A 16,655-nucleotide genomic window follows, 5' to 3' on the forward strand; every position below is an offset into this window, starting at 1 on the left:
AGGTTCGATTCCGGTTGGGGGCATGTACCTTGGTTGCGGGCACATCCCCAGTGGGGGGTGTGCAGGAGGCAGCTGATCGATGTTTCTCTCTCATCGATGTTTCTAACTCTCTGTCCCTCTCTCTTCCTCTCTGTAAAAAATCAATAAAATATATTAAAATAAAAAAATAAAAAATAAAAAAATTAGTAAAAAAGAATTATATACATGCACTACTATACTAATATGTTTTCTATCAAACATGAAATAATAAATATAAATAAATAATATTGGATTGATTTATTAGAAAAGTGTCCTGCCAAAATACATTTCATGATGATAACCTTTGAAAGCAATACACAGATATGCTTCATTATCATGACCTTGTTGCCAAAAGCGATGTGAGAATCTGTTACCAATAGTTTCCATTACTGCAAATTTTCAACATTTGGAAACAGAATTTTCTAATTAAAATCTTTGAAATAAAAAATGTTAATTGACCAATTTGGCTAAAGTTTAATAAGAGTTTTGCAGGTTCATTGGAGTTTAGAAGAATTACTGTTCGGTGTTAGGGATAGTGACAATTTAATAGACAAATTTGAATGGAATAATTTGCTTTATTGATAAACTAGTAGCCCTGCGCACGAATCCATGCACCAGTAGCTCTCTGCGGGGCCTGGCCACTCTGTGTCCACTGCCCAAAGGCTCATCCATGTTCTGCGCCCTGGCCTGGCCTGGCCTGGCCAGAGACCTACCTGTGGCTGGGTGCGGGACGCTTGCTTTGTCGCTGCAGCCCTGCTGGAGTCCCCCAGGGACTGGGGGACTCCAGCAGGGCTGAGAGGACTGGGCACCACCATCTTGTGGCTATGGGTGCCACCATCTTTGTGATGGAGTGATGGTTAATTTGCATATTATCCTTTTTATTAGATAGGATAAGATTAAAAGGTGAATACTACAGTGATGGAACCATTTCAAGGCACTGTTTTTAAAACCTTATCTTTTAACTTGGCTGACAGAATTCATACAGGGAATAGGGTAGATGTAGGCTTCATCATTTTCTTATGTGTGCTCCTATTCACATCTTTAGAATTTGCAAATATGATTTCCTTGCATATATTATTTTAAGCTACTTGTTCATTTTGTGAGAGCTTAATTAAATTAGTAAGTATACAAATAAATTTAAGCAGGCACATATAAAAGGGAATATGCTATGTCCTAACCATCTCATAGGTAGCACACTGTACATGACAAGTGAACATATACACTGGAACTGCATGGAGGTATCAGTGTTGCTTTGTATATTAAAGAATAGTGGAGATAGGTTTTCAATTTTACTTCTATGTTACAAATATAAATAGAAATCATCTTTTTTTCTAAAATTTCTATGGATTATCTTTTCATCTCATTTTGGAATTCCCTAGTTGACAGGATAGGCCCTGTATTGACAATTTGTGTTGAAGTGCAAGTTCTTTGATGACGTGGATAAAGTCTTAAACAGCTTTGTATCCCCATTGTTACAGATGGTAGTGTTTATATTGTTACTTGTTTAGTACTTTTTAAACTCTTCAAATTTCATTGTCATCTTTATCCTTTATAGGAATCCAATGAAATAGTTATTCCCATTTTCACATGAAGAAATCGAGGCTCCCTAGTTATGATTTGCTCATGAGTAAGTGCAGAACAGAGAATTATAGGTCAAAGTCCTTTTCACTAAACTGCATTTGTCTCATAGCCAGTACATTACATATTAAAATATTTGCTAAGTATATTATTTATGAGAGAAACAGTGGAACAAGGTGTAAGTGGCTTTTCTCCCCTCTGTGTGTCAAAAAGCAGTTGAGAAAGAGATCCCTCGTAAATAAGTTATAAAATAGGGCAATATGTTTTGTTTTTTTTAATTGGTTAATATTTCTTAGTAGAGCTAATTGAATAGTGGATGGGATAAGTGGGAAGTAGAAGGATATTTTTGATGAACACTTGGCAACCCAGTAGTAATTTTGAAGAAGCAAATGGATAGTTATTGAATCCTAGTAGTTTTCTAAACTTAAGTATAAGGGTTTGGAGGTTCTTCAAATTTTATGAGATTATCTACTTTGCTGCAATAGAAATTGGCATAAGTGAATAGAAACTTAAATTATCCCATCTGTGCAAAGCAGTATTCAGAGACTAATGTTTATACAAAAGAAATAAAACCCTTAGAAGAAAAATTTTGGCTACATTTCATTCAAGATTTCAGCTTCTTAATTGGTAATAATGTCAGAAACCACATAAGAAGTATTTCACAATAGCAGGAAAAGTGACAGATACCCTGGGAACATTCAAACCAAGAAGATAACAGGGGCACTGTGTGTGGTCCTCTCAAATTAAGGTACTGAGTACTTGGCTTCTGGAGGGATAAGTGCCTCATTCCTCCTAAGTTGAAGCTCTCTTGCATAGCAGTGTTCCAGCCCTGTCCTACCTTTTATAAGGTAATTTCAGATTCTTAAAAAAATACCAAAAAGTCCCAACAAATTATTTTAAATGGGGGAAAACTGCAGAATCCTATCTAATAAAAGAGTAATATGCAAATTGACCATCACTGCAACTCACAAGATGGCCACCACAAGATGGCCTGCAGGGGTGACTGGGCCAGCAGAGGAGGACAGTTGGGGATGACCGGGAGTCAGTTGGGGATGACCGGGATGACAGTTGGGGATGACAGTTGGGGATGATAGAGGAGGGGAGTTGGGGGGAACCCAGGCTGCAGGGGAGGGCAGTTGGGGGCAACCAGGCCTGGAGGGGAGGGCAGTTAGGGGTGACCAGGCTTGCAGGGGAGGAAAGTTAGGGGTGACCAAGCCAGCAGAGATGGGAAGTTAAGGGCAATCAGGCTGGCAGGGGAGCAGTTAGGCATCAATCAGGCTGGCAGGCAGAAGCGGTTAGGGGCAATCAGGAAGGCAGGCAGGCAGGCGAGCAGTTGGTAGCCAGCAGTCCTGGATTGTGAGAGGGCAGTCGGACATCCCTCAAGGGGTCCCAGATTGGAGAGGGTGCAGGCTGGGCTGAGGGACACTTCCCACGCCCCCCCTCCCAGTGCACGAATTGCATGCACCGGGTCTCTAGTAATATAAAATAACATTTTAAAATGGAAAATAACTCCATCCATTTAATGTATCAAAAATTGTACACAAATGGATAGATTATTTTATACATTTGTTTGAGCTAAAACAAACAAAAAAAACAGTTAATAGTTTTTTTTTAGGATTATTTAGGATTCCTTAGATATATAAATACTCTAAGTACATAAATAAGGAGTGTGTCTAAACTAAGCATTACTTGCCTGTCTTTATAAATATTAAATAGAAACTCACAGATGTAAGGAGTGTAAGTAGGAAGCTTGAAGAGATATGTTGGAACTTCCAAGCTAAAATTGCTTATAGGGAAACAGGTTTGGAGAGGAAAGTGACTTCTGGAGTAACACTGTGAGTCAGAATTAGGTCTCTGATCATGGCAGGACCACACTTCTGTTCATTTTAAACTTTGTATTTTTTCTAAGGTCCCGTGTTATTGTTGAAATAAGACTTGGCAATTGTTTTAACTGCCTCTTAGTGCCAGACAGTATCCTACTTAATGAATAAACAAAAATCCTGTTCTCATGGTGCTTGTGTGTGTGTGATTGTGTGTGTGTGTGTGTGTGTGTGTGTGTGTGTGTGTATGTGTGTGTGTGTGTTTGTGTAAAGAGTAACCTCATAGGCTGCTGTGAAAATGAACTGGGTCAGTATATATAAAATAGGACCAATCAAGGAGAGGCTATTATTGTCATCCTGCTTTTATAGATGAGGAAACCAAAAGTACAGAGAGGATGAGTAACTTAATCAGGATCACACAGCCATTGAGTGGCAGAGCTAGATCCTGTCTGGGGAGTCACACCTGAAGACCATGTCCCTCACCTCTGCTCGGCATCAAAAACCCTTGGCAAAAATGGTGAAAAGACTAACTAGCCAAGGAAACGTAGAAAGTGGCCATTAATGCTTCTAGAGTATTTAGGCGACCCTTGAAGGGACTTGGGCACAATTTGGACCTCAGTTTTTTTTAATTTGTTTGTTTTTTCAGGAAAGTGGATAAAACAGTGATCCTTGTATCCTGTCAATTCATATTTGAAATTTTTCTTTTCCTTTTCACTTTGCAAAGCTACTTTTTTTTTCCCATGAGTGGTACAAGGTATTGGGAAGAATGCTTGCTTCTATGAGTCTTTGATCATAAATTCTAGTTTGACCACTTTCTTTAGTAAGTCTCTTTTTTTTTGTTCCCTGAGACTATATTATCTCTATGTTCTCTTGAACCTCTAAGATTTATGAGTAATCTAGGAAATGTTTATAAAGTATGAAGTGATAGGTAAGTGTTGGGGGAGGAGCAGAGAGTCCTTGAACAAATATGAATGATCAAGGGACTGGAGCAAAATCAGTCATGGTGATTCAGTCTAGTGATTTTCCCTCTCAAAATAGCAAGTCGGACTTCCTCTTACAGGGGAAGTTTATTTGCTGATAACCATCATACTGATAACTATGACTCAGTTGTGCCAAGTAGGTGAGCAAAACCACACTGATGAGAAACACAGGGCCTATTTCTTCTACTTTGAATGCCCCTAACTCTTTTGGTATGTTGGGCAAGTCATTTCATCTGTGATTTTTTTTTTTAATGTTTTTTTGCTGAGACGGGGAAGTTTCTCGGGCTTCTCCAAACATGGCTAGCTTGCTGAACCACATGATGTTGTATTGAACTATGTACATGTTTGTTTACTTCATAGAATTCTAAACTTCTTGAGGGCTGGGGCCTCATCAATACATATGTACTTGCTAATACATATGTACTAGCACCATGGTCGGCAAACTGCGGCTCACGAGCCACATGTGGCTCTTTGGCCCCTTGAGCGTGGCTCTTCCACAAAATACCACGGCCGGGGCGAGTCTATTTTGAAGAAGTGGCGTTAGAAGAAGTTTAAATTTAAAAAATTCAGCTCTCAAAAGAAATTTCAATTGTTGTACCGTTGATATTTGGCTCTGTTGACTAATGAGTTGCCGCCATTGTACTAGCACTTGGCACAATGCCAGGGAAATAGTATGTGACCATTATGTATTTGTTAAATAAATGAAAGAACTTAGCAAACTAAACCAAAAGTTATGTAAATAATGATTGTTTTCAGGAAGTGTAACCGTAATACCAGATGGATCCCAGTCAGCAGCCTCTAGTAACACCTGGACCGCCCCTCACAGATGTCTTCTTCTAGGACTTTGGAGGCTACGACTCTCTTTCTTAGGCAATCAGAGCATTTTTTAAAAGTGATTAATTTCACAAAATCTATATAACCATCTCCATTTGGTAAATAACCAAGAAAATTCCACCCAGAGACTCATTTCACCTTCCATGTCCATTTTTCAAAAGCATATTTCATGATTTATATATTTGCATTCAACTTAAGTATTACCTTGTATTTTCCCCTTCCTAATGTGCCATAGGTGCTCTCTGTTTATTGTTCTATAGAGTGGTCAGCAAACTTTATCTGGGACGCTAACTGTTTAGGCTTCATAGGCTCATGGTTCCTAAGGCAGCTGCTCACTTCTGCTGCTGTCGCACTAACGCAGCCAAAGACACATAAACAAGCGGCCCGGCCATGTGCCAATCAAACTGTATTTATGAAAGCTGGCAGCCTTCCCTCCCCTTAGTTTGCTCACCTCTCTTCTACAGAACTCATATGGATCATTTAAGATGTTAGGTAATATCCCTTTGATTTATTAATTTACTTAGTTACTTTTATACTTGAAAATTTGGGCTATTTTTTAAAAATGTATTTTTTATTGATTTCAGAGAGGAAGGGAGAGGGAGAGATAAAAACATCAATGATGAAAGAGATCATTGGTCAGCTGCCTCCTGCACGCCCCCTACCTGGGATTGAGCCTGCATATGCCCTGACCAAGAATCGAACTGTGACCTCTTGGTGCATAGGTCAACACTCAATCACTGAGCCACACCAAGTGGAGTGGGGTATGCTTTTGTTCTTGTTTTTGTTTTTACCTTTGCCATTATACTGCAGTGAGCATCTTCTGTGTTTAGTGTGGTTTTTCCCCATGTATTTATTTTTGCTGATTTCTGTAACATAGATCTCAAGCACTTTTACAGCCTTGTCAAGACTGTTTTCTAAAACAGCAGAGGAGCAGGCAGAGTTGGCTTAGCCACACCTGGCCTGTGTGACTGGCATGTGACAGGGAGAAGGGAACATGACCAAGAGCCTGTGCCAAAGAGAAACTCTCAGGGGTGGGGGTTGCATCATATGTTACCAATATTAGACTGCCTTAGACCTATAAAAATTGCTGTTTCATGTAGTTCAGCACAATTAGCATAAACTTTGTCAACCTTACACACAGCAAACCCTCTAACATTGCAGCCTGAGTACATCCTAGGCCTTTATTTCAGTGTTCCTTGTCCTCAGTTGGGGCTTGAGCAGGGACGCTAGGAGTGTTGAGCTGAACTCATGCTTGTGAAGATATTTTTAGCCAGAGGGAGACAGATGGGCTTCACAATATCATCAACCACTAAGATTGAAGCAAAATGTGCCTATTTAGTAGCCCTTAGTAATTTATCCTGTGCTATGTGGCTTTAGTGGGTGGTGAATCCAGGATTCAAATCCAGCTCTTTTGGATTCTAAGGTCATAGATTTTTAACTCTACCACTCAATATAACTTGATTTCAGAGCTAGTCAGACACAATTAGGTAATTTTATCTTTAAGTATAGTTTAACCCAACTCATTCCTCTAAACTTGGGGTTTTCAAACTATATCCTGTTTTGTAAATAAAGTTTTATTGGAAGACAGTCTAATTCATTCATTTATGTATTCTCTATGCATCTTTTATATTGCATGGTGGAGTTGAGTGGTTATGACAGAGGCCTTAAACCTGCAAGCCTTAAAAATTTAAAATATGGCCCTTAAAAAGAAGTATGCCAACCCCTGCATGCAGGTAAAGTAGTACTGTATTTGTTATCTTAGAATAGGACACTGCAAACTCTAGCCCATGGACCAAAACTAACCTACTATATCCTTTGGTCAAGAAAAGTATTGAAGCACAGCTGACTGTGGTGTCAATTTGACTGCTTTTGTTCAATTAAATTAAGTCAATGCCTGAAATTGTGTCCAACTTGCCTCATAGAAACTTAGCATGAATTTCCCTCCCCCTGCATCTCTCTCTCTATGCTCTCATTGTGGAATATGTCTCCCTCTTCCACGAGGAGATGTTATAACATGAGGGTTTCAGGTTCTGAAGCCAAAGCCTCTGAATTCAAATCCTGAATCTATCACTTTATAGTTACCATTGGAATAAGACAAAGGGCCATATTAGTGAAATAAAGTAGACAGAATACTTAGTAATAAGGTTACTTTAGCTCTCTCATGATCAGAATTCTATATAATAAAAGGCTAATATGCAAATCAACCGAAGGGCAGAACGACCGGTCGCTATGACGTGCACTGACCACCAGGGAGCAGACGTTCAATGCAGGAGCTGTCCCCTGGTGGTCAGTGCACTCCCACAGGGGGAGCGCTGCTCAGCCAGAAGACCTGAGTTAGGCTCACTGCTTATGAGTGCAGTGGTGGTGGCAGGAGTCTCTCTTGCCTCTGCAGCAGTGCTAAGGATGTCTGACAGCGCTAAGGATGTCCAACTGCTGGCTTAGGCCCGCTCCTGGGAGCAGGCCTAAGCCGGCAGTCGGACATCCTCTGAGAGCTCCAGGACTGCGAGGGGGCACAGGCTGGACTGAGGGACACCCAACCTTCCTCCCTCTGCGCCCCCCCTTCCCCTGTACGAATTTCATGCACCGGGCTTCTAGTAGTCTAATAAATTTGGAGAATGAGAGAAGAAAGAATTTTGTTTAGTCCTATGGAAAAATTTTATCTCTTGTTCTTGTGTTTTGTTGGAGTGGACCCTTTGAGTGGAAAACTATAGTCTACAAACAGCAGGATTTTGTTTCTGTTACATTAAAGCTCTGTTCCCTTAGGTATAAGCTAGCTATTCTCTCTGAGCTGAGCCTCCGTTTTCTCGCTGGGGAAAAGGGGTTCTGGGTGTCTGTTTCCTCATAGGCTTATTGTGAGGATGAAATGCGGTAATTTGTAAAATGCCTGAAATGTGGCAGTTGCTATAAAAATGTTAGTTTCTTTCCCTGCCTTTCATACCCAGAAGTGTTTTGTTATGTAAATTTTATTTGGTGACTAACCATGCTTATCATATAGACATTTATTTATCTTCCTTTTCCAGAATACTTTCTCCTTGTAAGCTCTCGGGGTGAGGTTTTCCTTTTGATTGTCAGAGGCTGATCTGGAAGGTGAACCAAAAGCGGGGCGGGGGGGTCGGGGGTTCTTTACTGTGATGGGGAGGCAGGGAAGTAGACCTGCAAGTGTACTGCAGATTCACGAGGCCTCTCCTTCCCGTATTTAATTGCAGTATAAAAAAGAGGGCGGCAAGGTGACCAGCTACTGCGATGAGACCATGGCCGGCTGGGTGCACGACGTGCTGGGCCGGAACTGGGCTTGCTTCACCGGAAAGAAGGTGGGGACTGTGGCGGAGAATGTGAGAGTGAATGCTGCCCACCTTGAGGGTCTCCAGGAAAAGTGAGTTGTCACAAATGAACAATATATTTTGTTCCGTTTTTATCATATATGACATTAGGTGTGTGTGTTAAATTCTTGGAAAATTTTATTATATAAGATGTATTTGGCTTGGAAACAAAACTTTACTGGAAAATACGTCGACTGATGTAAATGAGAGAAGAAAGCATGGTTTTTCAAAGCCCTCCAAATGTGAAGTGTAAGAGGACTACAGAACCACAGTGACTAATGAAAAATCATTTTATTATTGCCATATAGAAGCATGTTGCACGATGTTTGTAGATACATATATTTATGTTGCAACAAGTGTAGGCGATACTAATTGAACAAGAACTAATTTAAACAAGGCAGTAGTAACTGGAATTAAAATTCTTAGTGTTTATGGAGTGGATGCCATTTGCTAGGGCTGCCGCAGCAAAGGAACACAGACTACATGGCTTAAACCACAGAAACATGTTTTCTCACAGTCCTGGGAGCTGGGAGCCAAGATGACGATGTGGGCAGGTTTGGTTTGGTTTGGTTTCCTCTGAGGCCTCTCCCTGGGCTTCTCATGGCCACCTGCTCTCTGTGTCCTCATGTGGTTATCCACTGTCTGTGTCCTCATTTCCACTTCTTATAAGTACACCATACAGATTGGACTAGGGCTCCCTCGTATGACCTCTTTTTACTTTAATTACTTCTTCAAAGGCCCAGTCTCCAAATACAATCACATGCTGAGATCCTGGGGGTTAGGACTTCAGCATCTGAATTTGGACAGGACATAGTTCAGCCTGTAATATGCAGTTAATGCTCTTGTTAAGTGCACTTACGTTAGGTAACTAGAACCACACAAGCAAGAGATTTCAGACTTTATTAGTTTGGAAGGAAAAGAGAAATAAATATGATTGGTAGCAGATTTTTATGTTTTATTTAGCTGTAAAATCCCCTGAAAGTGCACGTGAACACATCATCTAAAGCAGGTCACACTGACAGGAATGCCTCCTGCAGCGGAGAGGCGGGGGCCGTGCGCTTAGAGGACGGGATGTGCGTGTCTGGGAAAGTACTGACCTAGGTCCACACTGACCCATGCCCCCCATTTAGCTTTTAAATTGCTTTGCTTGGCTTGATCGTTGAGCAACACATTTCCAAATAAGCTGTTCACTTTTTACCCTGCTGTTCAGGATATACTACGTGCTGTTGTACTTTTTTGATGTTTCAAACATTGCCTCATTTAGCGTAGAAGCTAAATTGCTAACTGGAGTGCTCAGAACCTGTGTTGCATCACCTGTAAAATGAGGAGGAAATTACTCTCAAGATCTCTTTCAGCTCTTAATAATCTGCTAACCCATACTGAGCTACATTACTTTTTAATCTCACGGAGTTTAATATATATATATATATATATATCATATAATATATACATATATCACCCATTAACTCCATAATATGCCAGTTATGAGCTAGTTTTCAGCAGTCACATCCTTGCTCACGGCGGCATAAGGATGTGATTAAGTGGAAAACGGAGATGAGAGACATGGCCAAAGGTGACCTCACCCAGCCTACGCCTTTGCAGTGCAATTGTCAAGTTCAGTGCCAGTTTGGTAAAGCCGGTTGGCTTCTGTTCCCTTTGTCAGGGATTCTCACATTTTTGAAAGTCAGACCATTTCCTGCTTCGAATTCTCAGTGGCTTTATCTAGAATCTTACTGGCAACTGGTTCCTGGAACACCAGCCCAGCCTTCTCTGCCCCTGTGCTGGGGCACTTCCCAGGGTAACGATAATACTGCAGGTCGCCGTCCCCTGTGCCAGCGTGAGCTTCTCCAGGAGGTTTTGTTCTCCACGGGCTCCAGTGTATTGAACACGCCACACCCTTTCATTTTGGCGAGAACAAGGGCGTCGCTCATGAGGTCTAGAAGAGGGTCTGGGTGTGAACATTGTAGAAAGAATAAGCAGCCTTTAGACTCTTGTGGGTTGGATGGTTCACGATGGTGGAGGGAGGCGTGTCAAAGCTCAGGAAGTCTCACTGTTTGCATTCTCCGCCACGAAAGGGTCAAGGCCGTTCTCGTGGGGGTAGAACCAGGGCCCCGCCTCCGCCTGGCTCATGTCTGACATGAGGTGAAACTGCTTCCGGTACCCGGCACCTGGTGGGGAGCTGGTGCACTATTGGAATATCCTTTGTGTCCATTGGCCACATTCCAGCTGTCTTGGGAGACTCTGGCAGTCAACCAGCTTCTGTGGGTTCAGGGACCAATGCCAGTACCTGCAGGTGCTGATAGGCTTTGGTGATTCCACCCACGCTGTGTAAACAGCTGGGAAAGTGCCCTCCAGGTGAACCTGCCTGGTTATCTCACGGATCAGGACTGGAGCTACCCTCTTGGAGCACAGCTTCTTGTGGACACACGGGACATTGATCCCCACCATCTTCTCTGGGTCACAGACCTGGATGTTTGCTCGGATGGTGCTGACGAACCCAACCAGTTTCCGACTTGAGACCACTCGAACCCACAGTGCCATTGAGGGAGCCAGCCAGGTGCCGGAGAGCCCATAAAAGAAATTGTGGGGAATAATCAAGTCGAAACATGTTGCCATCCCCTTGCACATAATGCTCATTCAGGAGGGCGTGTAATTCTTGTTCCACACCACGATCCCCAGGTCCACGGCGTCCCAGGTGAAGCCCTGGGGCAGGGCATAGGGCCCCTGGCGGAGGTTGTCTTTGTCAGGCTCTGCACTCGGGACCCAGGCTGTTGACCACGTCTCCCAGTTTGAGGACCTGCAGCTTTACTTGCTAGCCTCTTCCATTGTTTTGGCAATGAAAACAGTCCAGTGGCCTTCTGTATTTCCTGATCCTCTGCTGGCAAAGACTTCATCTTCACAGGCCAATTCTGGACTGACTCTGTCTCGCTGCCTTTTTCTTTGTTCTTTTTCTGTTTCTTTGTCTTCTTTTTGGCTCCAGTAGCATTGGCTGGCCTCAAACCACCCCAGTGTAGCTGCTGTCCTCCTTGTCTTCGCAATCACTGTGATGCTCAAGACCATTTCATTTCCCTTCCGTCACCTGAGGCCTGAGGCGCCAGTGACTGTCACTCTCTGCCACGCCTCCTTAATCTCATTGGATCTCAGACACGAAAAACAATGGTGTTTAAGACCTACTTTGTCATTACTGTAATACACGTAGCATAGGATATTTTTATTTTCTTAATATATTTTCGTTGATTACAGAGAGGAAGGGAGAGGGAGAAAGAAACATCAATGATGAGAGAGAATCATTGATTGGCTGCCTCCTGCATGCCCTACACTGGGGTTCGATACCGCAACCTGGGCATGTGTCCTGACCAGGAATCAAATCCTGACCTCCTGGTTCACAGGTTGACATTCAACCACTGAGCCACGCTGTTTTGCTAGATGTTACAATACAGGTCTGGTTACTGCTTTTCAAATACTTGAAGTCCATGACTCTTATCAGTGGAAAATATTTCAAGGTATACATTTACAATTTAACATTTACTCTCGTCTAAAGAAATCAATAACTGTCATTTGTTTTCATGGTGATAGTGTGGTGAGAAGTACAAAACAGCCAGTTTTATAACCTATTTAAGAAAGATACATCTCTGGTTTCACACTTTTCAACAAGTGGGGAAGAACTTTGGTAAAAACGTTAAAATGTTATCAAGGTAGTTGCATGTTTTTCTTATTAATCTCAGTGCTGCCAGGTTCTTTGACTATATCAAAATGATCTCTATGAAATAAGCATTCATATACTCTGGGCCTAAATGGAAAATGGTATAATCTTTCAGGAAGGCAGTTTTTTGTTTTGTTTTTTGGTAATGTAACATCAGCACTTTATTCAAATATTCAAAACAGTCTTTATTCTAAAATAAAAATGTTAAAAAAAAATCCACAGGTTAAGTACACCTTGTATACTTTCGTTGGCAGGTATTCCAATAGTCTAAATTAAGAAAAAGAAAAGCTCACAGTATGCCTAAAATGGTACTTGGGTTAGGTTTATCTTGCTTTGCATAAAATAAAGTTTATGGAAGTCTTGGATAGTGAGTCATACTTCAGCCACTGAATTGTATTCAGTGGTAATAATATGATAAATTCTATAATTCTTAGCACCTGGCACCTGGTACATGTTTGAATTAAATGAATAATTAACTCCCCCATTTTTTTCTTTGTAAACATGTTCTTTGTATGTTATATTTATTTACATCTGACTCCAAGCATTTAACATCAAGTACACCAGTGCTTCTCAAATTTTAATGTTATTGTGAGTCACTGCTCTGGGGAAGGAGGGATCTCATTAAAATGCATATTCAGATAGTGTGGGTTGGCTGCTTAAAGTCTGCATTTCTACCAAGTTTCCCCATTCAAGAACCCAATTTTAGTAACAAGGATATAAACCAAATGTTCATATGGAATACTTTTTTAAATCATGTAGTTATAATGTATGCCATACTCTGTGTACATTATACAGTTTGTTCTGTTCTCTTTTTTTATGATTACAAAGTTATAAAAGTGCATTGTAGAAACTGTAGGAGGTAGGGGAAAGATGGTGATCCTGTGTCACCACTCAGATAACCATGGTTGGCATTTTTAAAAGGTACTTATATTATAAATATATATTATACTTTCACATAATTGGTTAATTTTCTACAAACTTCTTTGTATCCTGCTTTTTAATTTAATATAGAGTTAGCACCCTTCCAAATCACTAAATAACCTTCTAGGCATTTTTACTGATTACACTATACAGTGTATTATTTATATAACTAGAGGCCTGGTGCACGAAATTCGTGCACAGAGGGGGGTTGTCCCTCAGCCCAGCCAGTACCCTCTCCAATCTGGGACCCCTCGAGGGATGTCTGACTGCCCGTTTAGGCCCGGTGGGATCGGGCCTAAATGGGCAGTCGGACATCCCTGTCACAACCCAGGACTGCTGGCTCCCAACTGCTTGCCTGCCTGCCTGCCTTCCTGATTGCCCCTAACCACTCTGCTGCCAGCCTGTTTGCCCCCAACTGCCCTCCTCTGTCAGCCTGGTCACCCCTAACTGCCCTCTCCTACAGGGTTGATCACCTCCAACTGCCCTCCCGTGCAGGCCTGGTGCATCCCAACTGCCCTCTCCTGCCGGCCATCTTGTGGTGGCCATCTTGTGTCCACATGGGGCAGGATCTTTGACCACATGGGGGCAGCTATATTGTGTGTTGCAGTGATGATCAATCTGCATATTACTCTTTTATTAGATAGGATAGAGGCCTGGTACAGGGGTGGGAGCCAGCTGGTTTGCCCTGAAGGGCGTCCCGGATCAGGTGGGGGTTCCCTTGGGGTGTGGGGCAGCCTGAGCGAGAGGCCTGTGGTGGTTTTCAGGCTGGCCACTCTCCCTGGCAACCCAAGCGGAGGCCCTGGTATCTGGAATTTATTTTCCTTCTACAATTGAAACTTTGTAGCCTGGAGTGGAGCCAAGCCTGGGGCTCCCTCCAAGGCCGGCAGCCATTTGTGTTGGGTTATAATTGAAACTTTGTTGCCTTAAGCAGGTGGGCCCGGCCAGGGTGTGCGGAAAGCTTTGCTTCCCCTGTTGCCGGCAGGCAACCCTGGCCTGCTCTCTCAAGCTCCATTCTGCCGCCATTTGTTTGAATTTGTTTACCTTCTATAATTGAAACTTTGTAGCTTGAGTGGAGGCTTAGGCCTGGCCAGGGCAGGTGGAAAGCTTGGCTTCCTCTGTTACCAAGGAAACCTTGCTCTCTGTGGCTGTAGCCATCTTGGTTTGGGTTAATTTGCATACTCGCTCTGATTGGATGGTGGGCATGGCTTGTGGGTGTGTCAGAGGTATGGTAAATTTGCATATTTGTCTATTATTAGATAGGATCAGTTCCTTATCTTAAAAGATTTATTTAGGTTGTTTATAATCTATCACTAGTGTAAGTGTTTCATTGAACATCTTTGTACATACATCTTAGTTAGCTTGAACCTTTACTTCCATCAGAGACATTCCAGTTCCAGGCTACTGATACATATATGCATCTCCTCAGGCAAAAGTGGGCGGTGCCTTTTGGACTCATAAGCTGTCTCTTTATATATGAACCAAACCAAATTTGCTTTGGTGTCAGGAAAATGGCTTTGTTTGGACAAAGGATTGAACACAAACTGTACTATAGCCTGATGTCTTTAGAGCCAAAGTAAGGGAATTTTTCTGATAAAAAATTGCTTACCATTTATTGTTGAAGTGTCTGATGCCATCACTTGAGGCTCCCAAGTGTTCCTTAGCAGGGTCGATGGGGTCATATTCAATACAAAATGACTTGAGTACAGTGAATACTCATTAGGGTTGAGGATAGTTCAGGGATCCTTACTACTTTGATTTTTGTCTCCTGAAGTTGGGTTTTATTTTACCTGATAATTTTCAGTTGACCTCAATTTTGTGTTCTGTGTATGTGATATTGCTTTTCCCATCGACTGCTGGGAAATTGGACATTGTATGTTTCTCTCTATACTACAGTGTACTTAACCTGTGGATTTTTTAAACATTTTTATTTTAGAATAAAGACTGTTTTGAAGATTTGAATAAAGTGCTGATGTTACATTACCAAAAACATTGCCTTCCTGAAAGATTATACCATTTCCCATTTAGGCCCAGAGTATATGAATGCTTATTTCAATGGATTCTAGTTACATCAGTAAAGAGTGTGCCTAAAGCTATCTTGTTTTTGTTGGCAGGTATTCCAATAGGCTCTACAAATATAATCACGACTTTGTGAAAGCGATCAATGCCGTTCAGAAGTCTTGGACTGCAACCACATACCTGGAATATGAGACTCTTACTCTGAGAGAGATGATTAGGAGAAGTGGTGGCCACAGACAGAGAATCCCCAGGTAATAAAGCACATCTCTTGACACCAATAAAGATATTGATGCCATCATCCCTTCTAACCAGCATCTCTCCCTGGGTTGCCCACCATTTTACTGGTCATCCCAACTTAAGTTTTTTTCTGTTATCTAAGGAAGGGAGAGAGAGAAAAGAGTGAGAGAAACATCAGTGTGAAAGAGAACAATCTATTGGTTGCCTCCAGCCCCCACCCTGACCAGGGATTGAACTTGAAACCTAGGTATGTGCCCTGACTGGGAATTAAACCTGCTACCTTTTGATGTACAGGACGATGCTCCAACCAACTGAGCCACACTGGCTAGGGCCTGTTGTCTTTTTTTTCCTGATTATTTTCCTCTCGTATTCACACACACTCTCATGCTCTTCAAGCCCTGTTTATGGGTTTTGCTTTCACAGCATCTTCCATTTCCATGAAGAAATTTTCCATTTTCTTTTCTTTTTTTAAAAAAAATATATTTTTTGCTAGGGGGCGGTAAATGAGTTAGGGGATGAGAGATATCTGTAATATATTTTTTATTGATTTCAGAGATGAAGGGAGAGAGATAGATAGAAACATCAATGATGAGAAAGAATCATTGATTAGCTGCCTCCTGCACACCCCCTAGTGGGGATCAAGCCGGCAACCTGGGCATGTGCCCTGACGGGGAATCAAACTCTGACCTCCTGGTTCATAGGTCAGTGCTCAACCACTGAGACACTGGCTGGGCTCCCTTCCCATTTTCTAAACTCTGGCTTAGTTAGGGCTTTGTTGTCTCTTTCCTGCCTTGTGGATCAGCCTCCTGCTCCCTGTCTCTTTGGTCCTGTTTCTTTGGTATCTTTCCTGCTCTATCCCCATTCTAAGCCAGTCTTTAAAATATTGCCAATTTCATCTTTCTTTATTCAGCTATTATTGTGTGACTACCTATTGTCTAATGATTATATTTAACTTGGTAAGCAAAACCATCTAAACCTGACAGTAACTATATTTAGTACTGTGACCCTCTTTCAAATATATGACACACAATGACTGGAAACTTTCCTTTCATATAATCTCTGTGCATGATATTCCCTTTGTCTCAAATACCCCTGAACTTGCCTGTAATAACTGTCAAATTTGCCACCTGTAACCATCTCAAAATCATCTTTCTGTTTTAAGTTCCAACCAAAAATGTGTCTTGTTTAACAATATACTTTTACTACTCTCATCCAGAAGTGACATTTT

General features: G+C 41.8%; 1 protein-coding gene across 1 annotated transcript in view; it reads left to right on the forward strand.

Annotated features, from left to right (window-relative positions):
* Window positions 1-16,655, forward strand: part of CTSC (cathepsin C) — a 43,147-nt gene that overhangs the window by 14,354 nt on the left and 12,138 nt on the right. Inside the window, exons 3-4 of the mRNA XM_008153618.3 lie at window positions 8,437-8,603; window positions 15,286-15,441. Coding sequence (XP_008151840.2) covers window positions 8,437-8,603; window positions 15,286-15,441 — 323 coding nt within the window. The remainder of the gene's footprint in view (window positions 1-8,436; window positions 8,604-15,285; window positions 15,442-16,655) is intronic.

Source organism: Eptesicus fuscus, chromosome 13, assembly GCF_027574615.1.
Source record: "Eptesicus fuscus isolate TK198812 chromosome 13, DD_ASM_mEF_20220401, whole genome shotgun sequence".
NCBI lineage: Eukaryota > Metazoa > Chordata > Mammalia > Chiroptera > Vespertilionidae > Eptesicus > Eptesicus fuscus.